Here is a 27311-nt window from a genome sequence, read left to right as displayed (position 1 = left end):
TCCCAGACTAAGCCCCACTTTTCCTCATCTCCCACTGCTTTCTGTATCACCCTGACTTTTCCCCTTTGCTCTTCCCCTCTCTCAGCCCCACAGCACTTATGTACATATCTGTAATTTTATATATTTGTTTTGCTGTCTGTCTCCTGCTGCTCTAGACAGTAAGTTCACTGTGGGCAGGGAATGTGTCTGTTTATTGTTGTATTATACTCTCCCAAGTGCTTAGTACAGTGCTCTGCTCATAGTAAGGGCTCAATAAATATGATTAAATGAATGACTATATTGTGGATTCACTGTCTTCCCCAAATATTTCCAAAACTTGTTTTGGGTTTATTGTTGGCCAAATGTGGCTTCTTATGATTTAGATGAGTAGAATTTTGGGCACCTTTCTTCCATATTGGTTTTGTCATCCTCCCTCCAATTTTGCCATTTATTAGCACAGAAGTTAAAGCTGTTTCAGCTTTATATCAATACTGCTTTTTTGCATCTCTTTTTCATCCGCTGTTTTCCTGAACTTCTTTCTAAAATGTTCATTGCCTGCTTCAATTATTTTTTGAATGTCCTTGCAAAATATTTTTTATTCCTAATTATTTTTTTCCCTTGGCTTTCATGTGTGTACTTCTTGCCATCACTTTCATCTTCTCCTCCTTGGCCCTCATTTCTTTATTGGCCATTTTCACTTGTACCTTAATTGCTGATATGGCTATTTGTGTAAGGAATCCAACAACATGTTTTTAAGTTCTCAGGCAGAGTTATAGTCATAACTTAATGTATGCAGCTAATTCACTTGCAAACATTTCGCTTTTGATAAACTTATGAACTCTTTGAATTTGATCTTGGTCATTATCAATTTCAACTTCATTTGCAGCATCTGCTGGTCTGAGCTAGTGCATAGGATGCTTTACTCTATTTTCAATACAGAGAAGATTCTTTTTGGATCTTGCTCTTGGTGATGCAGTCGGGTCTTTGACCAGTTCACTGCTTGGTAGTTTATTTGTGATGGTGATATACAGATAACTGTGGCAAAAGTGACTGATTGTGTTCCTCACTTCACTATCCTTTTCCAAACTTGCCAGTGATGCATTCTTGGTCAGTCTTTTTCTGTCCTTGGACAACGTTAAAGTCCTCTTGTAACATAATAATAATTAATAATAGTATTTGTTAAGCACGTACTGTGTCACACACTGTTCTTAGTGCTGGAGTAGATACAAGCTAATCCCACTCAACCCAGGCCCTGTCCCACATGGGGCTCAGAGTCTCAATAGGAGGGATAACAGGCTTTGAATCCCCATTTTACAAATGAGGAAACTGAGGCACAGAGAATTTAAACGACTTGCCTAAGGTCACACAGTAGACAATTGGCAGAACCAGGATTCGAGCCCAGGTCTTCTGACAACCAGGCCACGCTCAGCATATTTCCTCAAAGAACCTTCTAGTTTCCTCATCCTCACTGATACACTTATACACTTAGTCCTTTTTTCAAACTGCTGTCGTGACTAATGCGTATGATGTGTTGCTACACTGAGAAATGGTATCACACTTTCTACCAACAGTATTCTGTTCTGCAACCCAACACACCCAATATCATGTTGATTGGCCTAATCAATCGTATTTATTGAGCGCTTACTGTGTGCAGAGCACTGTACTAAGCGCTTGGGAAGTACAAGTTGGCAACATATAGAGACAGTCCCTACCCAACAGTGGGTTCACAGTCTAAAAGGCGGGGGGGAGTCTAAAAGGGGGAAAGACCACAGACCTGCGAGTCAGAGGAATTGAGTTCAAATTTTGGCTCTGCTATTTGCCTGCTGTGTGATCTTGGGCAAGTCACTTAACTTTTCTGGGCCTCAGTCGTTTCTTTTCCTCATGTGTAAAATTGGGATTCAAAACCTGTTCTTCCCTCCTACCGAGACTATGAGCCCCATGTGGGACAGGGGCTGAGTCTAACCTGATTGTCTTGTATTTACCCCAGTGCTTAGTACAGTGCTTGGCACATAGTAAGCACTTAAGCATCCTCATCATTATTATCATTATTATTTCTGCTCTACTCAAGGTTAGTTGATTGATCCCCTAGAAGCAAACTTTGTAGACATCCTCAACAATGTTCCCTTTAAATCTTAGTTCCTCTGAGTTTTGCATTTACATTCCTTGTAGTATATAATTCTACTGGGCTTTATCTATCATACGTGGTGAGGACCCTGCTAGGTGTTGCTCAGGCCGAGAAGGAGTCTGCTCCAGGTTATTCTACTTTAAATGGCATTTTGGGTAGTTTTTGCTATAGAGCATTCAGGTTGCCAGCCCTTGTGCATTATGATTGAGCGACCCCCTCCATTTTTACCAGATTGGATTTTGAATGATAAATACATAAACTCTGTTTTTCTCTGGACCCTAGCTAGGCATCTGAACAGTGTAATTAGACAAACTGGAGCTTGTCCTCTGCCACACTTCCCTATCAAGATCACCTTCACAATACACTAACATTGGGGATTTTGTGACTCTTTACACTTTATGCCACTGGATTTAATAAGTATGGACCGGTATTATTTAGAAGTAGATATATGCATTTCGACTACGTTCAGGACTTCCTTTGAGCCTGCAGGAAAGAAAAGAGAAGACACACTAGTCTGAGAGTCCATCTTGGAAATGTCTGACCTATGGAGTGATGAGCCCTATCATGTGCTGCAAGAGAGAATAAGAACAGTCATGTAATGGTGTCAACCACAGAGCTACTTCATCCAGAACACTTACACTGCTGCCCCTGAAAATTTCAGTGGGTGGTGAAGAAGAAAGACAAAATACTCCAGTGGATATGGTTTTTTTTCTTTAAATTTGCCTATTGGGGGGAAAGAAAATGCTACTGGAAAGAAATGGCAGGGAAGAAATTGATAAGTGTACATTCCCCAAAGATTCTTGAAAGGAAGGAAACGTTTTTGAATTCTGACCATTAAGAGTTGGACTGTGGACATGGTTCTGCAGGTTTATAGCTTTGAAGACACTAAAATGCTTTCCCTTATCTTTTTATTAGATAAACCCACTGACCAAGGAAGATGAAGGTGTTTACCAGTGCCATGCTACCAACATGGAGGGGGAAACACAGTCTGAAGGAGCTATAAAGGTCATGGATCAGAGTAAATACAAAAGAAGTAATTTATAGACACAGATGACAACAAATAGTGGGGTAAATATAAAGATTTATAATCCATTCAAATGCTCAGAATAGTTAACATCCTTTTTTAAAAAATCCTTTTATGGCTAGAGTAGGGCTGAAAGAGCCATGCAAGCAGGTGTAGAAGTGGGGTGATGGGGGAGAGCTTGAGCCATTGTCCTTGTATTTCCACTGACGGGTCTCTAGGGACTGAAGCCCCAGCTGTAAAATTAGATATTAGTCTGGCTGCTTAAAATTTATACAGCCATTTGCAGCTCTTTGAAAATATTATCATTTAATAAGAGGATGCTGTATTCCCCCAATGCCCTGCAGCTTCAAAATTGGATTCTGCATCAGATAAAAGTGTGTTTATGTATAAATCAGTTTATGAGAACAATCAAAATGCAAATCTGAGGTTATTGCTCTGCATGAGAATAAATGCTGGCTTTTTAAAGATTTCATAAAGGTAGTACATAGACATTACATACATGTGTGTGTATGTATTTCAAATGTGAATACAGAAATCACCTCAGATCAATCTAGAGATAGCGCCAGAACTGATTGTTTTTCAGCTCTAATCTTCCTAAAGAGATCAAAGTCATTTTTCCACTTGTGCCTTTGAAAGATTTGATCCCCTAGCTTGAGTCTTGTTCAGTACATTTCTCTATGGGAATATAAAAATGTCTCATTCCTTTGAGGCAAGTGAGTATTTCCAGGTCATGGACATTATTTAATAAATGACCATTTATTCTTCCAGTTTCCTTGCATCTTACAAGGGTATCCAGTTAACTTGCTTAAGGCAGTGATTCTGAGGCAGCAAATGCAGGACTGTTTGTTTTACAGTGGAGGAATCTCAGATCCTGAAATAGCACCTAAAACATCAGTACCGTGCTCCCTAGTTCCTTCTTCTAAGTCACCTTGAAACCTTTATGGCTTGATTTAAAAAGCCAGAGAACATGAGGGCAGTGTCATTCCTACCAAATCTGTTCTATTCTATACCCCTGAGAGCTTAGTAAAGTGTTCCACATACAGTGCTTAGTAAATGCCATTGATCAATTATTGTTATCCAGGTTTTCTCTCCTCTCACACTCTCCTCTTGCTCTCATTTTGAAGCCTAGTTAAAGAGAGGGACCAGGTGAAACTCTCAGGGAAGAACCACTAGTGAATTCATTCATTGTGCTAGTGAATGAATGTCTCTATCAGAACAGAGAAAGCAAAAGCTATGCTGAAGATTATTTCCCCCAAATATATAATTGTACTTACCTTTACCATGGCGTGAATGGCAGTTTCATCCCTGTTTAACAACTAACTACGACAGGAGGAGGTTGAGCATTGCAAATTATTTTGCTGTCATTGCTACCATTTCCTTTTTTTTTTTACTGTATTTGTTAAGCGCTTACTGTGTGCCAGGCACTGTACTAAGCGCTGGGGTAGATACAAGCTAATCAGGTTGGACACAGTCCATGTCTTACATGGGGCTCCCAGTCTTAATACCCATTTTACAGATAAGATATACTGAGCCACAGAGAAGTGAAGTGACTTGCCCAGTATCACACAGCAGACAAGTGGCAGAGCTGGGATTAGAGCCCAGGGCCTTCTAGCTCCCAGACCCATGCTCTGTCCATTAGGACATGCTGTTTCCTTATGAATAATGATGGAACATCAGCTTTTGAGAGGGAGAGCCCATCTCTCTTTGTCCTCTATTCAATACCTTGTCTTTCTTCATCTGGTATATGTCCAAAAATAAGTGGCAAAGTAAAGTAATTACCTCTCCCACCAGACCCCGAAGATTTCAGTGAACATTTCCTATCAAATAGCATTTACCTACCCTGAAGTACCATAGCAGGTGGCCTTATGGCTTTAAAGGATACCTGAAAAGCCACTGGAAGCTACAAGTTGTGGAATCTCAAAGAGGTAACACAGTTAATTACTGGCAGAGGAATTTGATTTGGTGAGTAGGCGGTGATGTACAATTTTCTCAAAATACTAGGAAGGAAGGATTGGGGCACAGATTAAATTAAGACATTTCCTGAAGATTTACATAGAATAAAGATCTGGTTTCACATTCTGGCAACTTGGCTTTTTAATTGTTCAAAGATCTGATATAGATATATATAGTCTCACTGCAGGGGGAAAATCTCCAGCACACTTAAATGTTTTGAAGAGAAAGAACTTGGCACGGTCATTTGTTGATAAATTTCATTTTTCTCTAATTCTTTTTCTTTTTTTCTTTAGGGTGGACCAATTGGCCTTTCATCTAAGTGAGCCAAGAAAATTGATTATAGATGGAGATGTCAGTAGTGGTTTACTTTGTTTAGTGATAAGAGCTAGAAAACACATGTTTTTTAATGAACTTTTTGTATGTTTTACAATTTAGAGAGAAACTAGATTAATATCCAATTGTGTAGTTTTTATCTGGGAAAAATAATGAACAATATAAACCAAAAAGCAAGTTGTGTTTTTAAACATTTGAGAAACTTGCTGTGTATGATTTTTTAAACCACGATCTTCTGCATTGCTAGGGCAGTATTTATGTGTCATAAAGGGAAAAAAAAACACTCTAGGATTTTTACAGTACTAAAGTATTTAAAAAGAGAGGGTTTATACCATGAAAATCCATTGCAGATTAATTATAATTTAGCAAGTCATTTTTTCTTTCTTAGTCATCTGGAATGTACCAATGTGGAAGAAAGTTAAAATGAAACAAACAGGAAAGGTTTTGAATTTCCACAAACCTTTCCATAATGGGATGGATGCCATTTCTGCCCTCTAAAAAGCTTAAAATCTTAGGTTAAGTGGTGATGGGAAAAAGCCTAGAAAGTCTGCCCGATCTCGTCTTGAATGTCATCTAATGGAGTTGGTCTACTTTTTGACACAGTTGTTTGCTACCTGGTTTTGTGAACATTGATGTAGAATTATGTTGTTAGATGGTAAATGTGGCTGTTGTTGCTGGACACTGTGTGGATTTTATGTTTTAATGCTCCTTCATTTCCAAGCATATAAGGCTATTTAAAATAGAAAAAAATCTGGACTATAAACAGTAGTACCCAGTGTGACTTAAGCTCTTGACTGAGAATCTGGTCCCTTTATAAGGGTGGGCAAATTCAGTTTTGAGAGATTTATTCTAGAATTAGCTAATATTTTAAAATCAAGACAACTCCTTCAGTTTCTCAAGAATTTAACCATGGAACCCATCAGGAAGTCCATGGGATTTCTTTACTTATTAATGAATTTTATATATACACAAAAATAACTTTAATACTGGATTCAGAGGCTTTTATTTTTCCTTAGGAGATCACAGTTGGGGCTGGTTAGCTGTGTAACCCCAAATTAGAGCCAAAATAAGTCATCTAGTATTTAGTGCAATCCAAGGAAAGTATGGGATTGAAAAGCTCCAGCCAGGACCCAGTTGAACGTTCTTATAAAGGCCCCAGTGACCATGGATGAACCAGATTCCCATTTAAGCAGTACCACAAATTGAAAAGAATAACAACAGAAAATACTACATTTCAGGTTTACAAGGTAGTATTTTAAGCCACTGTGGTTCAGGACTGCCAGGGCCAACCTGATTGTCTGAATAAAAGAATCCAGACACCTGTATTTTGGCTATGCAGCTGCCTGAGACCTTACTTGGGGAAATGACCGGAAATAAGGCTTAGTCTGAAATAACTCCAAAATTAAATTGCCTTGGTTTCCCATTTATGTCAGGTTGTATTTTACCACATGGAGACAGACAGACCTCTTCTGGCTAGGTTTCAGGGGATTAGGCAGCAGGGCAAAAACTAAATCCTTTCCCCTAGTTCTTCCTGAGGGAAACTCAGCTCTGCCCTCAAGAGAGGGTGGGGTTTTCCTACTATTAGCTGAGCCAGTGTCCTCTCAGAAGGCCCCAAGAGATTCTGGGAAGCGTAGTCACAACCAGCCCTTTTGTACTAGGGGTTTGTAGTCCATGTTCCCTTCCTAACAACCTTCTTGCCAGTCATGTTCAAGCATCTAGATACAGTGATGGCCTTGCTTTTGTAATATTGGCCTTGAAATTTAGACAGTTTGGTGATGTGATTTTGACATAAAATTTTATAAATGCTTGATATCTTTCTGTGGGTATTTCTGTTTGAGTACACTTAGCCATACTTGGAGTAGACATTGGGCTATTAGGCACGTGGCCTATCAGAATATTTCTAAAGCGTGTGTATGTTTGTGGTTATTTTTACAATATATCATCAGTCATTTTGGAGTCCTTCTCCTTCCCCGATAGACTGTGAGCCCCATGTAGGACAGAGACTATTTCCGATTTGATTGGTTCATATCTACCCCAGCACTTAGAACAGGGCTTGGCACAAAGTAAGCATTTAACAAATACCGCAGTTATTACTCTATCAGATAAAAAAAGGTTTCCATCTGACTGAAGAATTTCTCTGTTCTGAAGGCATCTGGTCTGGGCAAAGCTTTTTCTACTTCTGTGGAAAAGGTCAAGGGTGATTTTGTTGACTGTTGGTTCTGATTATTTTTTATCTACCCTAGTGCTTAGCCCAGTGCCTGGCATCAAGTAAGCACTTAATGAATACTATAATTAGCATTCAGCATGTTGATGAATTGTCAAGGGTGGTGATTTTTGATCTTTGGAAATTTTTTGTAATGTCTGACTTAGTTCCTTCTATTGTCAATGATTTCTTGCTAAACAACCCAGCATTTAATGTCTTGGAGCTCTTTAGTGTTGTATTCTACTGAATGAAATAGTATTCAGATCAATGTAGCATTTACAATAGCAGCTCAGTACTTCTCGTGAAGCAGTGGAGTTAAATCCAATAAGATAATTTCACCAAGATGGATCCAGCTTAAAACATGGAATTCAAAGCAATTTCCTTAGTAGTTTTTTATGGTTTGGCTAACTCTAGAGTAACTGGATCAAATTCAGATTTAAGGAAGGTGGTATGGAACCTCCTCAGAGAGTTTTATAGAATTGAGTAGATCACTCACTGCCTGAAATGTTTTAGGTGCAGCCCTAGGTAGAAGCCAAAAATGGGCTAGACAACTTGACATAGTCATTTCAAACCCTATGATTACCAGATGTTATTGGGTAGAACTAAGAATAGGTAAGAAATGTGCAGTTATTGTAAATATGATTTCTCACAGTCTTCAAAATTGTGAAGTTTCTCTAATTTTGTGGTGAGTTAAGATTAGCTGTAATGGCCGATCCTGGTTTCACCATCCTAAATTATCCCAGAAACACTGTTTCTGAGGTTTTTACAAACAGTGTTTCTGAAATATTTTAGTGTAGTGAAATAAAGATCTATCATTATAGAAATTGTATGTGTCTGAGGATAAAGTTTTCATGCAAATACACACAGGAAATGTTTGAAGTGATTATAACAAATCTGGAATCTTTGCTGTTAGCTTGTTGTAGTAATTCTTAGAACCTGGTGTTTTCAAATGTCATTCTGAAGATTTCACCGTGGAACAGAGCTGGGAGGGTCAAGAAAGCTTGTAAAACAGTTGTTGGCATAATTTTAAAAACTAGCTATTTTCCATTCCTGTCTTTTGCTGTTTTTTCATAGATGTTGTGATGTCAAATTAGTCTAAAAATAAACTATTTTAAAGTCAGACTTCATGGTCTTTGTGTAGTGTTGGAACTAAACAGTTGTTAATGGGCAGACTAGTAGTATTTTCTTGGCTGCAGCCAATGGGTCCATGAAGGTTGGCACCTATGGCTGCTAAAGCTGGAAAAATGACTGCTCTCTCACTTACTGAAAATGACATTGGAGGGAGGAAAGACCGACATGAGCCAAAACCTGCGGTTTCACTTGACACAAGCAATTTCTAGCCAATTCTCTGTATTGATACTGGATGCTGGCTTTTCAGAGTAGTAATTTCTGCACTCTTTGCTCCATTTCCCCTCAATTATTTCATACACCTCTTGACTTAATCATCTGACTATAGAGTGTAAGCTCCTTGTGAGCAGAAATCATATCTACCAATTCTGTTGTACTTTCCAAGTGCTTTGCACACTGAGTACTTAATAAATACAATTGATGAATCCTCCTTAGTTCTTTAGCTTCAGAATGTGAACACTTCCCACATTCTGTCAGTCCATATTGATTCATTCATTCAATCGTATATTTTGAGCGCTTACTGTGTGCAGGGCACTGTACTAAGTGCTTGGGAAGTACAAGTTGGCAACATATAGCGATGGTCCCTACCCAACAACGGGCTCACAGTCTAGAAGGGGGAGACAGACAACAAAACAAAACAAGTAGACAGGTGTCAAAATCGTCAGAACAAATATGATTATAGCTATATGCACATCATTAGCAAAATAAATAGAATAGTAAATATGTACAAGTAAAATAGAGTAATAAGTCTGTACAAATATATACAAGTGCTGTGAGGAGGGGAAAGAGGTAGGGCGGGGGGGATGGGGAGGAGGAGAGGAAAAAGGGGGCTCAGTCTGGGAAGGCCTCCTGGAAGAGGTGAGCTCTCAGTAGGGCTTTGAAGGGAGGAAGAGAGCTAGCTTGGCGGGTGTGTGGAGGGAGGGCCTTCCAGGCCAGGGGAAGATGGAAGCTACGGAGGGGAGGGGCGAGAGTTTTCATAAGATGAGAGGGAATAGGGTCCAAAGCACAGGTGGATGGAGTAGCACTTGAGAGGAAGGAGGACAGCTCATCTGAAGATACTGCTGGAAAGGATCGGAGAGTAGCAGAGAGGGTTGGGGGTGGGGGGGAGGATGGAGAAGGGGGAGGGGTGACTTTGGGGAGCCCAGACCTTATGGAGTTAATTTTACTAATGAAGTAGGAGGCCAGATCGTTGGGGGTGAGGGGTGGAGGAGGGGGAGGAACAGGGGGCCTGAGAAGGGAGTTAAATGTACAGAACAGCTGATGGGGATAATTGGCATGGGTGTCAATAAGGGAGAAAAAATAGTTTTGCTGGGCAGAGTTAAGTCAGGAAAGGATAAACTTGAAGTGAATAAGGTTGGCTTGATGACTTTCACCAGTAGTGTTCAGCAGCTTGAGCATAAGAGTGAAGGAGGCAGACAGTGGCAGTGATCCAAGGCTGTGGGTTAGTGGTGTGAGAGCTGCGAAGCCAAAGGGGAGTGAGTGAGTTGAGTAGAGAGGGTGGAGTTGAGAGCAGTAATCTGGTCATCAAGAGTGGGTAGAGAGGGTAGGGGGGTGAGGTGCAGTGTGATGCACTGAAAAAGAAGGATGGGATCGAGAGAGCGGAGGTCTCTGTGGGGGTAGCAATATAGATTTACAGGGGGGAGGAGTGTGAATGAGAAGGTTATAATCAGAGAGGGATTTCAGAGTTGGTGAGGGTGGAGATAGTGCAGAGGTAAGAGACGATGAGATTGAGGGTGTGACCAAGTTGGTGAGTGGGAGAGGTGGGGTGGAGCAGAGGTTGGCAGTGACGAGGAGTGATAGAAGGCGGGCGGCAGAGGAGTCACCGGGGACATCCATGTGGATGTTGAAGTCTCTGAGGATCAGAGTGGGCATGGAAAAGGAGAGAAGGAAGGTGAGAAAGGGGTCAAAATCGTTCAAAAAAAGTTGGAGGTGGGGCTGGGGGCGATAGATGACGGTTACAAGAATCTGGAGGAGATGGTAGACACGAATACTATGGGTTTCAAAGGAGGGGAAGGAAAGGGGAGGAGGGATAGTGTGAAAGTGACACTGGGATGCGAGAAGGAACCCAAGAAGGAACCCGACACCTCCTCCTTTTCCGGGAGTCTGGCGGGGTGGGAGAAGAAGAGGCCTCCACTGGAGAAAGCAGCAGAATTTTTTTTTTCCTTCTGAAGAGGCTTTTATTAAAAGCAGGTGACCTCTAGTAGGGGACAGTACAAAAAAAAAAAAACTTGTCCATGAAAAAATGCAGTATCCGGTAGTAAAAACCTTCCCAGACTGAGCTCCCTCCTTCCTCTCCTCCTCCTCCCCCTCCCCATCTCCCACCTTACCTCCTTCCCCTGCCCGCAGCACCTGTATATATGTATATATGTTTGTACATATTTATTACTCTATTTTACTTGTACATATGTATTCTATTTTATTTTGTTAATATGTTTTGTTTTGTTATCTGTCTCCCCCTTCTAGACTGTGAGCCCACTGTTGGGTAGGGACCGTTTCTATATGTTGCTAACTTGTACTTTCCAAGCACTTAGTACAGTGCTCTGCACACAGTAAGCGCTCAATAAATATGATTGAATGAATGAAAAACAGTTATTCTGCAACAACTAATGATGGTATTTGTTAATCACTTTGTGCAAAGCACTGTTCTAAGCACTGGGGGGGATACAAGGTGATCAGGTTGTCCCACGCGGGGCTCACAGTCTTAATCCCCATTTTACAGATGAGGTAACTGGCACAGTGAAGTTAAGTGACTTGCCCAAAGTCACACAGCTGACAATTGGCAGAGCTGGTATTAGAACCCATGACCTCTGGCTCCCAAGCCCATGCTGTTTTCACTGAGCCACGTTGCTTCTCTGACAACTACTGGCCGAGGCCCTGAGCCTTCCCACCCAGGGCTGGCTTCCTGGGGCTCTGGAGGAAGGGGAGCGGGAGGCCGGGGGAGGTCGGTGCCCGTGTCCGGCTGGTCGCTGCGTTCTCTAGGTCGCCTGCTGGCCCCCCGTAGGGCTCAGATTGGTCCGGGGCCTTTAATAATGATAATAATTTTGGTATTTAAGCGCTTACTGTGTGCAAAGCACTGTTCTAAGCACTGGGGAGGATACAAGGCGATCATGTTGTCCCATGAGGGGCTCACAATCTTAATCCCCATTTTACAGATGAAGTAATTGAGGCACCGAGAAATGAAATGACTTGCCCAAAGTCACACAGCTGACAAGCAGCGGAGCAGGATTTGAACCCACTACCTCTGACTCCCAAGCCCGGGCTCTTTCCACTGCGACACGCTGCTTCTTTAGTGGGTGTGGGGGGACGCCCCAGGGTCTGGGCACTGGGGGAAAAGGTCGGCGGGGGGGGGGGGCGGGGGGAGGCCCGTGGTGAGGCTCCAGCCTGCAACTCGGCCCCGGGCAGCGGGCCTAGCAGCCCGCCAGCACCCTTGGAGAGGGGCGCGGGAGGTCGTTTGGGGTCATCCTTCCCGTGGGCAGGGGTGCCCGAGGTATGGGCTCGGGCAGCGTGAAGAGAAGCAGAGTGGCTCAGTGGAAAGAGCCCGGGCTTTGGAGTCAGAGGTCATGGGTTCAAATCCCAGCTCTGCCACTTGTTAGCTGTGTGACTTCGGGCAAGTCACTTAACTTCTCTGTGCCTCAGTTACCTCATCTGGAAAATGGGGATTAAGACTGAGCCCCACGTGGGACAACCTGATCACCTTGGAACTTCCCAAGCGCTTAGAACAGTGCTCTGCACATAGTAAGCACTTAAAAATGCCATTATTATTATTATGGGCAGAGCCTTGCGGGAGGAAAGGGTGGGGAGCGTGACCGAGGTGGACCGGGGCGGGGGGGACGGGACGGGACGGGAGAAGGGGGTCTCATGGGGAGGAAAGGGAAGCGGGAGGGGTAGGGAACTGCCAGCTTACAGACGGCTCCGGGGGCCTGCCAGGACCGGCTGGAGACTCCGATCCCCTGGCCCCCGACCCCAACCGGCCTCCTGTCTGCTGTGTGACCTTGGGCAAGTCACTTCACTTCTCTGAGCCTCAGTTCCCTCATCTGGAAAATGGGAATTAAGACTGTGAGCCCCACGTGGGACAACTTGATCACCTTGTATCCCCCCCCCCAGCGCTTAGAACAGTGCTCTGCACATAGTAAGCGCTTAACAAATGCCATCATTATTATTATTATTATTACTGTGTGCAGAGCACTGTACTAAGCGCTTGGGAAGTACAGAGCCCGGGCTTTGGAGTCAGAGGTCAAGGGTTCAAATCCCGGTTCCGCCACTTGTCAGCTGGGTGACTTTGAGCAAGTCACTTCACTTCTCTGGGCCTCAGTTCCCTCATCTGTAAAATGGGGATGAAGACCGTGAGTCCCCTGGGGGACAACCTGATCGCCTTGTATCCTCCCCAGCGCTTAGAACAGTGCAATGCACATAGTAAACACTTAATAAATGCCATTATTATTATTATTCCCCCTTGTCCCCCTCTCCATCCCCCCGTCTTACCTCCTTCCCTTGCCCACAGCACCTGTAAATATATATGTTTGTACATATTTATTACTCTGTTTATTTATTTTACTTGTACATATCTAGGCTATTTATTTTATTTTGTTAATATGTTTGGTTTTGTTCTCTGTCTCCCCCTTATAGACTGTGAGCCCACTGTTGGGTAGGGACTGTCTCTATATGTTGCCAACTTGTACTTCCCAAGCTCTTAGTACAGTGCTCTGCATACAGTAAGCGCTCAATAAATACGATTGATTGATTGAACCGGCTCCGTGCACATCGGATTCCCACCGCGGGGGTCTGGCACTAACTCTATGAGGGTCCTACCGGGACTGGGGCAGGCCCAGAGGTGGGAGTCTGGGGGCTGACAAGGCAGAGTGAGGGGCGGGTTGGGGAGGAAACAAGGATCGTTGGGGAAGGGCTAACAGTTGCCGTGTGGCCCAGAAACGAGGCAACTCATTGGCTCAGGGTGGCATATACTGGTTTAATCCAGAATTCAGTGCTACACTGTTACAGACAGCAGAGAGGTCTTGCTACGATAAAAATAGTTACTAAGTTACAGTTTAGGTTGCAATAGGGTGATGTAATATTTCAGGAAAATCTATACCTAGAGAAGCAGTGTGGCTCAGTGGAAAGGGCATGGGCTTTGGAGTCAGAGGCCATGGGTTCAAATCCCGACTCCGCCAATTGTCAGCTGTGTGACTTTGGGCAAGTCATTTAACTTCTCTGTGCCTCAGTTACGTCATCTGTAAAATGGGGATTAAGAATTTGAGTCCCCCGTGGGACAACCTGATCACCTTGTAACCTCCCCAGCGTTTAGAACAGTGCTTTGCACATCGTGAGCACTTAATAAATGCCATTATTATTATTATTCCCTAGAGAGAGATTTGTCCATGTGTGATCAGTCACACCCTGGCCAGGCTAAGGAGCTTAGCTCACTAGCTCTGGAGGGACTGGCAGGGAGTGATAGCAAGCATTAACACTCCCCCTGCCCCCCGGAACTACTGACCCCAGAGGAGCTGGGTGAGCAATAAGGTTGAGCAGTTAGATCGAGAATGAGAAAATAGCAATGGGTCTTGTCACATGATCCTTTTTCACCCTAAATGTGGCCAATGGAAAGGAAGAGGATTGGGAAGTAGCAAGGTATATCTGGGGAGGAGTCTTCACAAACACTTAGTAGGCTGGAACTCTGTCACACCAATGTGGAAATGTCTCCTCTACCCAGAGTTGGGGATGCGCACTCTGTCAGACCGTATGTGGCGTCAAGAGACTGATCGGACTTCCTCGCTGGAGCTAGGAGGAGTGAGTATTTTAGGAACTTTACCCAGGAACTTGAAAGGAAGCCCCTTTGAGGTGGTTTGAGAGGTAGCCTGTTTGGGGTTACTTGAAAGGAAGTCTGTTTAGGGTGGTTTCATGTGAATATTTTTCCTGCTTGGTCTTCCCTTCTCTCCTGGATACCATCTTTTAAAAAAGGTCATGGTACTGAATTTTATTTAAAAAATTTCATCTCTTATAGCATTTATGAAAACACATGTTTTATTGGCCCACACAAGTTTTTTGAAGCGAGAAGCTGCAGGTAGTTGAGATTGATAACTCTGGCAGGACGAAAAGACAGCAGAAGATGACAACAGTATAGGAGAATATGTAAAAAAATAAAATAAAATAGGCATGGAATCATTATTCTCATTAGGAAGTATAAACTATTTCAAAGTGGGCTAAAATACCAGTAGGTTGGACTTTGAGAAGCAGTGTGGCCTAGTGGTTAGAGCATGAGCCTGGGAGTCAGAAGGACCTGGGTCAAATTCCAGCTCTGCCACTTGTCTGCTGTGTGACCTTGGGCAAGTCACTTGACTTCACAGGGCCTCAGTTTCCTCATCTATAAAATGGGGATTAAGAACGTGAGCCCCACGTGGGACATGGACTGTTTCTGACCTAACTTGTATCTACCCCAGTGTGTAGTACAGTGCCTGGAACATAGTAAGTGCTTAACAAATTTCATTTAATTATCAAAAATAGCTTTATGTATAAGTCCAATTTGTGGGATATACTTTAGCAAATGTGTTATATGTGTAAATGTGAATTGCAGTTCTAAATTATTGGAAGATTATCCTGCCAAGGGGTTGTGAAAGATCTACCATGGTAGATAGTTTCTTCTGATGTGGGTAGGGCATATGGTAGCACGGGCTTTGGAGTCAGTGGTCATGAGTTCAAATCCCGGCTCCGCCAATTGTCAGCTGTGTGACTTTGGGCAAGTCACTTTACTTCTCTGTGCCTCGGTTACCTCATCTGTAAAATGGGGACTAAGACTGTGAGCCCCACGTGGGACAACCTGATCATGTTGTATCCCCCCAGCGCTTAGAACAGTGCTTTGCACATAGTAAGCGCTTAATAAATGCCATCATTATTATTATGTTTATTATTATTATTATGCCATCATTATTATTATTATGTTGCCAATTTGTACTTCCCAAGCGCTTAGTACAGTGCTCTGCACATAGTAAGCGCTCAATAAATACGATTGATGATGATGATGATGATTATATGGTGTGGATATGGAGGGTGGGACAAGGACTGACCACTTGTATTTTACCCATGGGATAATAGATTTCAGGACTTGATTTGGAAGTAACGGGTGGGATCCAATTCACTTAAGACAAAGTAAAGCTTTTGCTTTTGTAAAAAAAAAAATTCCAATAGATGTCGTGCCTAGACTAGTAGTGGGTAGTAACTTGCTGAGCCCAATGGTTGTTTAACAGAGTGGCCATCAGATGTCAGCAACTTCTTTAGCTTTAGAGCTGTTTGGAGACTGTCAGAGAAAAAGCCGGTGACCAGATAATCAGTCTCCAAAGGAGCTGAGAGCAAAATTGAGTTTCAGCATTTTTAAAAAGAAAACACAGTTTGTTCATGATTATATGTTACTTTGTGAAAAACCTTACAGCTATTTATTCGTGAGGAGCTTGGAGCTTCCCTTACAGAACAGGTCAGCAAACTAAGCCTCTCGAACTGTAGACGGCTACAACTTGAGAGTCATGGTTTTCTGTCTCCTCTTGATACCAGATGTGGCTCCTGATCATGAAGCACCTCAGATTTGGCACTGAGAGGGTGAAACCATTTAGCTTTGCCATCACAGCTTTTGGGGCAAGAAGTAACTGGCCTGTCTTCATTCATTCGATTGTATTTATTGAGTGCTTACTGTTTGCAGAGCACTGTACTAAGCTCTTGAGAGAGTACAATACAACAAAATCAATCAATCATATTTATTGAGCGCTTACTGTGTGCAGAGCACTGTACTGAGCGCTTGGGAAGTACAAGTTGGCAACATATAGAGACAGTCCCTACCCAACAGTGGGCTCACAGTCTAGAAGGGGTAGACAGAGAACAAAACCAAACATACTAACAAAATAAAATAAATAGAATAGATATGTACAAGTAAAATAAATAAATAAATAGAGTAATAAATATGTACAAACATATATACAGGTGCTGTGTATAAAAAACACACATTCCCTGCCCACAATGAGCTTACAATCTAGAGGGGGAGACAGACATTAATAGAAATAAATATATTAATCAATCAATCAATCAATCGTATTTATTGAGCGCTTACTGTGTGCAGAGCACTGTACTAAGCGCTTGGGAAGTACAAGTTGGCAACATATAGAGACGATCCCTACCCAACAGTAGGCTCACAGTCTAGAAGGGGGAGACAGAGAACAAAACATATTAACAAAATAAAATAAATAGAGTAGATATGTACAAGTAAAATTAAAAAATTAATAGAGTAATAAATACGTACAAACACATGTACATATATACAGGTGCTGTGGGGAAGGGAAGGAGGTAAGGCGGGGGATGGAGAAGGGGAGGAGGGGGAGAGGAAGGAGGGGGCTCAGTCTGGGAAGGCCTCCTGGAGGAGGTGAGCTCTCAGTAGGGCCTTGAAGGGAGGAAGAGAGCTAGCTTGGCGGATGTGGGGAGGGAGGGCATTCCAGGCCCGGGGGATGATGTGGGCCGGGGGTCGATGGCGGGACAGGGGAGAACGAGGCCCGGTGAGGAGATTAGCGGCAGAGGAGCGGAGGGTGCGGGCTGGGCTGTAGAAGGAGAGAAGGGAGGTGAGGTAGGAGGGGGCGAAGTGATGGACAGCCTTGAAGCCGAGGGTGAGGAGTTTCTGCCTGATGAGGAATTACAGATATGTACATAAATGCTGTGGGGCTGGGAGAGGGGATGAATAAAGGGGCAAGTCAGGATGATGCAGAAGGGAGTGGGAGAGGAGGAAAGGAGGGCTTAGTCAGGGAAGGCATTTTGGAGGAGATGAAAAGGGGGGGGCCAAGGTGGAGCAAAGATTGTAGCTCCACTCCTTGCCCTCTGCCAGCAGAATACAGCCCCACTTGGCCAGGGAACCATTACAGTTCCCATAACACTACCATCCCCATAGAGGTTGGGGAAGAAGTGTCACCCTCTTGAGTTCCTGGTCTGAAGCAGCTAAATGGTGGTGCTGACAGAAGAGGAGGTGATATGTGAAGGAGGCAGAGGAGGAGGTGAAGCAGCATGGCATAGTGGATAGAGCATGGGCCTTGGAGTTAGGTCAGGGGTTCTAATCCTGGCTCTGCAAATCACTTCACTTCTCTGTGCCTGTTACTTCATCTGTAAAATGGGGATTGAGACCACGTGATTTGCCAGGGGATGTGTCCAACCTGATTTGCTTGTATCCACCCCAGTGTTCAATGCTTGGCACATAACACTGAACAAATGCCATCATTATTATGTGAGATGGCAGCAACACCAGGCTTGCTGCATTGCCACTCTGATACCCTCATTCCCCTTACTTTTCAAATGAAAAGAAAGAACATTGTTTTGTTCTCACACTCTCTCCATTTATCTTTCTACTTTTTTCTGTCCTCTTCTTATTTCTTTTTCCCCTTTTCTCTTTCATTCTTTAATCTCCCTGTTTTTTTCTCTGTCCCCTCTCTCCAAATTCCATTCAGAAATAGCAAGCTGACAAAGTTAACTTCAAATTATTATTATTTTGGAATTACGCTCATTTCCTCCACTGCCACTTCAGCATTTTCGCGTCATCTATGCAGGAGGTTACTCACCCTCTAAGAACTGTTACTCCCCTCCAGTAGGATTTAGGTACAGATCTTTAAATACTATTGCTTCCCCCTACCTGTAATTTATTTTCATGTCTGTCTTCCCCCCTAGATTAAAAGCTCCTCGACGGCAGAGGACATGTCTAATTCTCACCTATGTATTTTTCCCAGCACTTAGTAAGCACTTAATAAGTACTATTATTAACTATTGTACTCTCCATGTGCTTAATACAGTGCTAAGTTCACAGTAAGTACTTAAATACTGTTTATTTATAGTGTTTGTTAAGCACTTACTATGTGCCAGGCACTGTTCTAAACACTGGGGTAGATTCAAGCTTATCAGATTGGACAAAGTCCCTGTCCCCCATGGGATGCACAGTCTTAATCCCCATTTTACAGATGAGGTAACTGAGGCACAGAGAAGTGAAGTGACTTGCCCAAGGTCATAGCAGACACGTGGAAGAGCTAGGAACAGAACCCAGGTCCTTCTGAATCCCAGGCCCATGCTCTATCCACTAGGCAAAGCTGCTTCCTGTGTGTCAAGCCCTCTTCTAAGCACTGGGGTAGATAAAAGTTAATCAGGTTAATCAGGAGGGAGAATAGGTTTTGAATTCCCATTTTGCAGTTGAGAGAACTGTAAAATTGTAACTAATATAGTAATTGTGTTTACATTGTTTTATTGGCTCTGCATACCAACTGCTCAAATGTTTCATTTTGTTTAGTTCCTTTACACAGAAACGTTGTCTACAGGATTGGGAATGAGGGAAAGGGGAAGGAGAATCAGAGAGATGTTAGCAATATTCAGAACTATCAGTTTTCAAACCTTGCTGCTTCCTTCCTGGCAACACTGGTTCCATCACTTATTCATCTCTGTCACCATCGCTTAATTCCATGTACAGTTCCTGATTATTGACTGCCATAATCTCCTTCTCATTGAATTTCTAGTCTGCTGCCTTTTCCCCAGTTTCAGGCATTCTGTCCACTGCAGCTGAAGTAATTTTCCAGGCTCTCTGCTTCACCCATGTTGTTTCATTCTGGCAGCTCCCCAGTGATTCCATCACCAGTAATAAGACAGTCCAACCAGTGTAGAGCTTCAGCCCAGGGCTTTCCCTTCTGCCAAGATATCACAAATATGGAGAGGAAGAAGAATTAAAAGAGGGCTTAAGCCATGAGGCTATCCTTGTGTTTACAGACTGGTGTTTAAGACCTATGCATTAAGAGCTACACACACTCTGAATTCACCTGCTCCAAGCTTCGTACCTGTAAGTCTGGGCAATTTGGGAGCTGCTGTGCCTATGGGCACAACTGTCCTGAAGTAGCCAGCCCCATAGTTGCCAACTTTTCATTTTGAGTATGGGGACATAAAGGGGACAGGGCTTTTAAGAAAGGAGCAAGCTGTTAGCCAGGCCACAGGTGTCACCATCAGATTGGTTCGGTCCTTAACTCCTGCAACCTTTCCAGGATGTTTGGAATGATCAGAGGAGGAATTGGCCCTCAGCCATTAAGAAGACACCCCCCCCCCCCGCTGCCCCCCCATACTGGTGGAGAAGGCAGAGCTGAGCTCTAAGTGAGAATGAGAGAAAGAAGCTGAGTTTCTTGGCTAGAGTTGAGCGGGAGGCCTGATTCCTTCCCCAAGAAACTTAGTCAGAACCATTCCCTCTGGTAAGATATTTCTCTCCCTTCAAGTTATACTTGGGATAAAAAGTAAGGGTAGTGTGAGGTCAACTTCTAGACTGTGAGCCAGCTGTTTGGTAGGGACCGTCTCTATATGTTGCCAACTTGTACTTCCCAAGCGCTTAGTACAGTGCTTTGCACACAGTAAGTGCTCAATAAATACGATTGAATGAATAAATGAACTTGGTTATTAATGCTATTGGGGGATAATTGCAACCTAAATTTGGGTTTTCAGGACTCTCTCAAACAGTTAAACCTGGGCACTTAGTGGCCTGCTGTTTAGGACTGATTTCTAGGTGGGTGGTCTGTTCATCTGTTCACAGAGAAGCAGCGTGGCTCAGTGGAAAGAGCACAGGCTTTGGAGTCAGAAGTCATGGGTTCAAATCCTGACTCTGCCAATTGTCAGCTGTGTGACTTTGGGCAAGTCACTTAACTTCTCTGTGCCTCAATTACCTCATCTATAAAAATGGGGATTAAGACTGTGGGACAACTTGATCACCTTGTAACCTCCCCAGCACTTAGAACAGTGCATTGCACATAGTTAGCACTTAATAAATGCCATTATTATTATTATTATCTGAAAAATCTGCAGGTTTGCAAAATTCTTCCCCAGTATTCTATGATGTTTCTCTCTCTGTTCCAAATTACATCCCATATTGTTATCTTTGTGGGTACAGCTCTGGGACCAATATGACCTTATTTAGGGGTAGCTAGTGGGTGGTCTCAACTCCATAGCTGCCTTGGGTGGTGTTGAACTTGGGGTGGTCAATCCTTTTAGCCCTAGTTTGATTGTAAACAGCAAAGCATCCCTGAATTCAGTCCAGGGAGAAAAATGTTTCTCCTTCTGATTTTAACACCAGTAGATAGGGCTTCCCCTCTCAGGATGGCACCTGGAGAGTTTCCAGTACTTGACCAGTCTCAGCTATGGGAGGGAGAGTCAAGCAGAGGCCTACCCATTCCATTCCTAGCTCGGGCAGTGGCTAGCGAGTGGAAGGCAACCTGCTACAAGTCAAAATTCACCTATGCTGGGCAGGAACGGCATGGGAGAGAGTCGAGGACGGAGACTCAAGTTTACTGGAAGAAGGCAGTGGTAAACCACTTCCGTATTTTTACCAAGAAAACTCTATGGATACACTACCAGAACAATTACAGATGGAGGTGGAGCGTTCTGGGAGAGATGTGTCCATGGAGTCGCTATGAGTCAGAACTGACTTGACAGCATTAAACAAGACAAGATAAGGCTTGGGAGAGGCAGGAAGGCATCTTAGAACTAAATGGTCAAGAAGATTGATTTGGGGGTGTTCTTTTGACCAGTTTGGAGGATCTGGGATAAGCTGACTTTTATCCCACAACTAGATGCCATGAGGGCAGTGGTCCCCCATAGCCCCCTTAGGCTTCAAATCACAAAGGCCTCAAGACAATTGGTTCAGTTGCCTTTGTGGAAGTTTGGTCCCAGCCCATCGTCCTCCAAATTAAATGCAAGTATCTGGTTGCTGTCTTCAAAGGGTTGCATGATGACTGACACCACCTTGTTTGTCTTGTATTCATCACTCATTATACTCCCAACCTTCTATTCCAACTAAGTTTGCTTGCTTGTAGCACCATACATATTTACACAAACCATCTTTTCTACTTAAATAAACATCCTTGGTCCTTTCTTTCATATCGCCCCCCCGCTGCGTGTTCCTACTTCTGCCAGGAAAATTTTCCTTATGAACCTCACCAATTTCTCCAACTAGCCTGCAAAATCCATAATCCTTACTCCCTTTCAAAAACTCATTCTTATGATTAATGTTTCTATAGTATATCTGTAATTTATTTACTCATGTTAATGTGTCCCTCCCCCTCTAGACGGTAAGCTTGTTGTGGGCAGGGAATGTCTCTACCAACTCTGTTATATTGTACTCTCTCAAGTGTGTAGTACAGTGCTCTGCACACAGTACCTTCTCAATAAATATGATTTATTGATATATTCATATTGATGGTATATTTCTCCATTCCACCTCCCCTAGAAAACTGTGAGCTCTTTGATGGCAGAGAATATGCTTGTTTTTTAACCTGGACTCCAAGTGTCTACCACAGATCTATGCATCCCGTGAGAGCACAGGCTTGGGATCCAGGGGTCATGGGTTCTAATTTCGACTCCGCCACTTGTCAGCTGTGTGACTTTGGGCAAGTCACTTAACTTCTTTGGGCCTCAGTTACCTCATCTGTAAAATGGGGATTAAGACTGTGAGCCCCACGTGGGACAGCCTGATCACCCTGTATCCCCCCCAGCGCTTAGAATAGTGTTTGGCACATAGTAAGCACTTAACAAATGCCATTATTATTATTTTATTATTATTCACTAATAATTAGCTGACTGATGGAACAAGGTGTTCTCCACTTTGGAGAACTTTGTTTAACCATGGCAGCTACAGCACTTGTGTATCCCAAGCAGTGGGCAAGGGATGGGGGTGGTTCATGCCATGAGGGATCTGGACAAGCACTCAGAAGACCCTGAATTGGGGTGGAGGAGGGGAAAACATGTAAATCCGGGAGGGAATTATGTTCATTGTTGGGAGGAGTTTCTTGGTTGTGATGGGTGTGTGATCATAAAGGGATATGATCCTCATTTCTCCCATTTGTCCTCCTTTCTATGTTGCCTTGGATCTGAACACTTGACTTTGGCCAAGTCACTTCACTTCTCTGTGCCTCAGTTACCTCGTCTGTAAAATAGGGATTAAGACTGTGAGCCCCCTGTGGGACAACCTGATCACCTTGTAACATCCCTAATGCTTAGAACAGTGTGTTGCACATAGTAAGCGCTTAATAAATGCCATTATTATTGTTATTATTACTTGATGCTTATCCCAACCACAGCACTTAAATATATATCTCTATACTTGCCCTTCCTCCATCAGTAATTTAATTTATTTTATTTATTTATTTTATTTTAATTTATTTATTTCATTATTTTATTTATTTTTATTTTTATTTTTATTTATTTATATATATTTATATATTTATATTATATATTTATATATTATTTACATATAAATCTCATTTATTTATTTATTTATTTATTTATTATATTTATTTTATTTTTTATTTTTATTTATTTTATTATTTTATTGATTTATTTTAATATCTGTCTCCCCCTCTAGACTGTGAGCTCCTTATCAGCAGAGAATGTGTCTACTAAACTCTACTGGACTGTGCTCTCCCAAGTGCCTAGTACAGTGCTTGACACACAGTAAACACTCGATAAATATCATTGATTGATTAAGTGATTGGTGATCCTCGCTCTGTCAGGGTTCTGCCTCCTGGAACATGCCTCAGTGACTAGTCAGGGACCAGTAGGAAGTTTCAGTTCAGAAAGACCAGTTGTGAATCCAGATCGCCATGTTTGGACCCTTTGGGAAATGTTAAGCAGCAGTGTGGTCTAGTGGATAGAGCACGGGCCTGCGAGTCAGAAGGACCTGAGTTATAATCCTGTCTCTGCCTGCTGTGTGACCTGGGTCACTTTGCTTCTCTGTGCCTCAGTTCCCCCATCTGTAAAATGGGGGATTAAGACTGTGAGCCCCCTGTATATATGTATAAATGTTTGTACATATTTATTACTCTGTTCATTTATTTATTTTACTTGTACATATCCATTCTATTTATTTTATTTTGTTAGTATGTTTGGTTTTGTTCTCTGTCTCCCCCTTTTAGACTGTGAGCCCACTGTTGGGTAGGGACTGTCTCTATATGTTGCCAACTTGTACTTCCCAAGCGCTTAGTACAGTGCTCTGCACACAGTAAGCACTCAATGAATACGATTGATGATGATGATGGGACAAGGACTGTGTCCAACCTGATTACTTTGCACCTATTCCAATGCTTAGAATAGTGCCTGGCACATAGTAAGCATTTAACAAATACCATTAAAAAAAATGTTGCCCTCACAACACAGTGTGTGATCAGAAACAGAAGCTTCACATTCAGCCAATCAGTAGTATTTTTTGAGCATCTACTTTGTGCAGAGCCTTGTAATAAGTGCTTACAATCGATTACAATTGAATTAGAAGACAAGATCCCTGCCTGCAAGGAGCATACTGCTCTACCAGTGTGTATTATCCTTGAACAGAAGGCTCCTATCTCACCTCCCTTCTCTCCTTCTCCAGCCCAGCCCGCAGCCTCCACTCCTCTGCTGCTAACCTCCTCACTGTGCCTCATTCTCGCCTGTTGACCCCCGGCCCACGTCCTCCCCCTGGCCTGGAATACCCTCCTTCCACCCATCTGCCAAGCTGGCTCTCTTCCTCCCTTCAAGGCCCTACTGAGAGCTCACCTCCTCCAGGAGGCCTTCCCAGACTGAGCCCCCTTTTTCCTCTCCTCCTCCCCATCACCTCCACCCTACCTCCTTCCCCTCCCCACAGCACCTGTATATATGTTTGTACAGATTTATTACTCCATTTATTTTACTTGTACATATTTAGTATTCTATTTATTTTGTTCATGATGTGCATCTAGCTTTATTTCTATTTATTCTGATGACTTTACACCTGTCCACATGTTTTGTTTTGTTGTCTGTCTCCCCCTTCTAGACTGTGAGCCCGTTGTTGGGTAGGGACCATCTCTATACAGTGCTCTGCATACAGTAAGCGCTGAAATACGATTGAATGAATGAATGAATAAAGAAAAGTCTGATTAGTTAATCATTCTAAAAGCACTTTTTAAAAGCTTTACAACTGATTTAACTACATTGGTGTGAACCCAAAGGCATAGCATCTTGTGTTTGTCAGCCTCTGAGCATCTTAAATAATAATAATAATGATGATGGTATTTGTTAAGCGCTTACTATGTGCCAAGCACTCTTCTAAGCTCTGGGGTAGATACAAGGTAATCAGGTTGTCCCATGTGGGGCTCACAGTCTTACTCCCCATTTTACAGATGAGGTAACTGAGGCACAGAGAAATTAAGTGACGTGGCCAAAGTCACACAGCTGATGTCGCAGAGCCGGGATTAGAACACACAACCTCTGACACCCAAGCCCGTGCTCTTTCCACTAAGCCATGCTGCTTTTTTTTGGATAGAGTGCAGTGCTAAGTGCTTAGTACAGTGCTCTGCACACAGTAAGCGCTCAATAAATACGATTGATGATGATAGAGTGCCTGTTCCTCAATACAGGGAAGCACTTTGTATAATCACAATTGCTTTATCTCAACCCCACCACCAAAACTGTTTCATTCTATGAAGTCTTCACTAGAGATTATTATCTTCACAGCCTCACATGTCCCTGTGAGCAATCTGCTGTTGAATGAAAGCTATGATATTTGATGAGGGGCTGGTGGATCCAAGGGAAGATTCTAGGTGCCTTCTGAATTTTTAATGCTGATTTGAATCTGATTTCCTCTCTAGCAAAGTTATCTTGAGCCATCAAGGCAGTGACTGTCTTTCACAATTAGTATGACTAGGCTAGAAAGATTGGCACATAGGAGTTTTATTGTGAAGGGGAATAAAGGGCACAAATGATCCATACCCTCAGTCCAGTGCAAATGACAGTCTACCTTCACGTCAATCACAATTAATGGGAAAGAATAAATCACCCAATTATTCTTGTTCCAGCAAACCTCAAAGGGACAGAGTTTCATTGCACATGGCTCTATAGGAGCTGTTAGGTTGAGAAGTTTGCCCAAGAGTTGCAAATAAGAAAAGTGGATATATTCATTGTGTTACTCCCTGAGTTTAAGTCCTCAGGCTGGTTTGCCTCTCCTTCTTAAAAATGCTATTAAGGATTGCCGGATGGAAACATACATTGAATTCCTAAAGAGAGATCTATATAAAAAATAATAATAATGATGGCATTTATTAAGCGCTTACTATGTGCAAAGCACTGTTCTAAGCACTGGGGAGGTTACAAGGTGATCAGGTTGTCCCACGGGGGGCTTACAGTCTTAATCCCCATTTTACAGATAAGGTAACTGAGGCACAGAGAAATTAAGTGACTTGCCCAAAGTCACACAGCCAACAATTGGCGGAGCAGGGATTTGAGCCCATAACCTCTGATTTCAAAGCCTGTGCTCTTTCCACTGAGCCACGCTGCTTATCTATCTTCCCCTCTACTGATGGCTACTGATTTTTTTCACCTCATCTGGTACTTTTACCTAAGGGGCAGGTCTAGCCTAGCAAAAGAGAAAAATAATTTAGGTATAAAGCTCCCACATACTTTTTTCTGCATTACCTTGCTATTTCAGGTGAAGGCTTTTGGGGAGCCTGAATCAACTGTATAATAATGATGTATCTGTTAAGCACTTACTATGTGTCAGGCACTGGGGTAGATACAAGGTAATCAGGTTGGACACAGTCCCTGTCCCACAAGAGACTCACAGTCTTAATCCCCATTCTACAGATGAGGTAACTGAAGCATATCAATTCTCTACTCCACTTTGCTAGCTGCTAGAGTAGATGTGGATTCAGTATGTACTTCTTTTTAGTGCCTAATAATTTAAGAAACGTCTTCTAGGGTTAAATGAAAGGACAATCCAGCCCAGGATTCTGGAGGAGCAATGTAGTGGTTTCCATCCTTGGCATCCAGCCTCAAGGATATGGATGTTCCTTCTAGTATCCCTAACTTTCTCTCCTCTTAACCCATTACAGACCTATCATCCCATAATTTATCTAAACCCTTTTTTGAATTTATTGATAGTTTCTGTCTGCACGGAGTCTTGTAGGAATTAATTCCACTGACCCCTCTCTGTGTGAAGAAGAGTTGTGTTTACCCTCAAGCTTCAGTGGATTTTCTCTAGTTCTGTTACTCCCCGTAACATTGTGCAAAGGGTACTGAGCCTTGGATTTGGAAGCGTCAGTTCAGGGAGTCTGTATAATGATTAAGTGATAATGCTTCCTCTACCTCAGCCTAGTACATAATTAATTTTTCACTGCTGCCCGTTCCTGAGAAAAATCCAATTCTGAAACCTTTGGCTTTCATTTACTTTTCATAACTTGAGTAATTAGTAAGAAGAAATAGCAATATCTGGGCAAAAGATGGGAAAAACATGGGATGAATTACTCTCTGGGTGCATTTATTTGTAGTCTAACCAGGAAATTTAGCTGCGAACTCATTTTTCATTGTAACATGTGGTCTTGCATGAAGTATTCCTTGACGCTCCTAGAGGGAGGGAGGAATTTTCTTGAATAGGTAGAACAAAGAGAAGGGAACTGTGTCGTGCTTGTGTATTTCCCTCTCTGTCTGTGGCTCTTCAGGAAAAAGCCTGTTATTCCATGGAGAAAACTTTGTTAGCTCCATCTATTTCCTTGTGCAAAAAGCAAGGAAAGCTATCATTTACGTAGCCCTGAGTA

The 27311-nt window shown here is 42.8% G+C and overlaps 1 protein-coding gene and 1 non-coding gene across 2 annotated transcripts in view; both read left to right on the top strand.

Annotated features, from left to right (window-relative positions):
* Positions 1–5510, top strand: part of IGFBPL1 (insulin like growth factor binding protein like 1) — a 66365-nt gene extending 60855 nt beyond the window's left edge. Inside the window, exons 4-5 of the mRNA XM_038770033.1 lie at positions 3020–3172; positions 5375–5510. Coding sequence (XP_038625961.1) covers positions 3020–3148 — 129 coding nt within the window. The 3' untranslated portion in view covers positions 3149–3172; positions 5375–5510. The remainder of the gene's footprint in view (positions 1–3019; positions 3173–5374) is intronic.
* Positions 5511–20860: 15350 nt separating this feature from the next.
* LOC119948388 lies at positions 20861–20998 on the top strand. Its single transcript, XR_005456787.1, has one exon. It is a non-coding gene; the product is annotated as a small nucleolar RNA SNORA7 (small nucleolar RNA).
* Positions 20999–27311: the final 6313 nt, after the last annotated feature.

Source organism: Tachyglossus aculeatus, chromosome X4 (genome assembly GCF_015852505.1).
Source record: "Tachyglossus aculeatus isolate mTacAcu1 chromosome X4, mTacAcu1.pri, whole genome shotgun sequence".
Taxonomy (NCBI): domain Eukaryota; kingdom Metazoa; phylum Chordata; class Mammalia; order Monotremata; family Tachyglossidae; genus Tachyglossus; species Tachyglossus aculeatus.
Note: the sequence above shows the minus strand (reverse complement) of the source record. Positions and strands in the feature narration are given on the sequence as shown.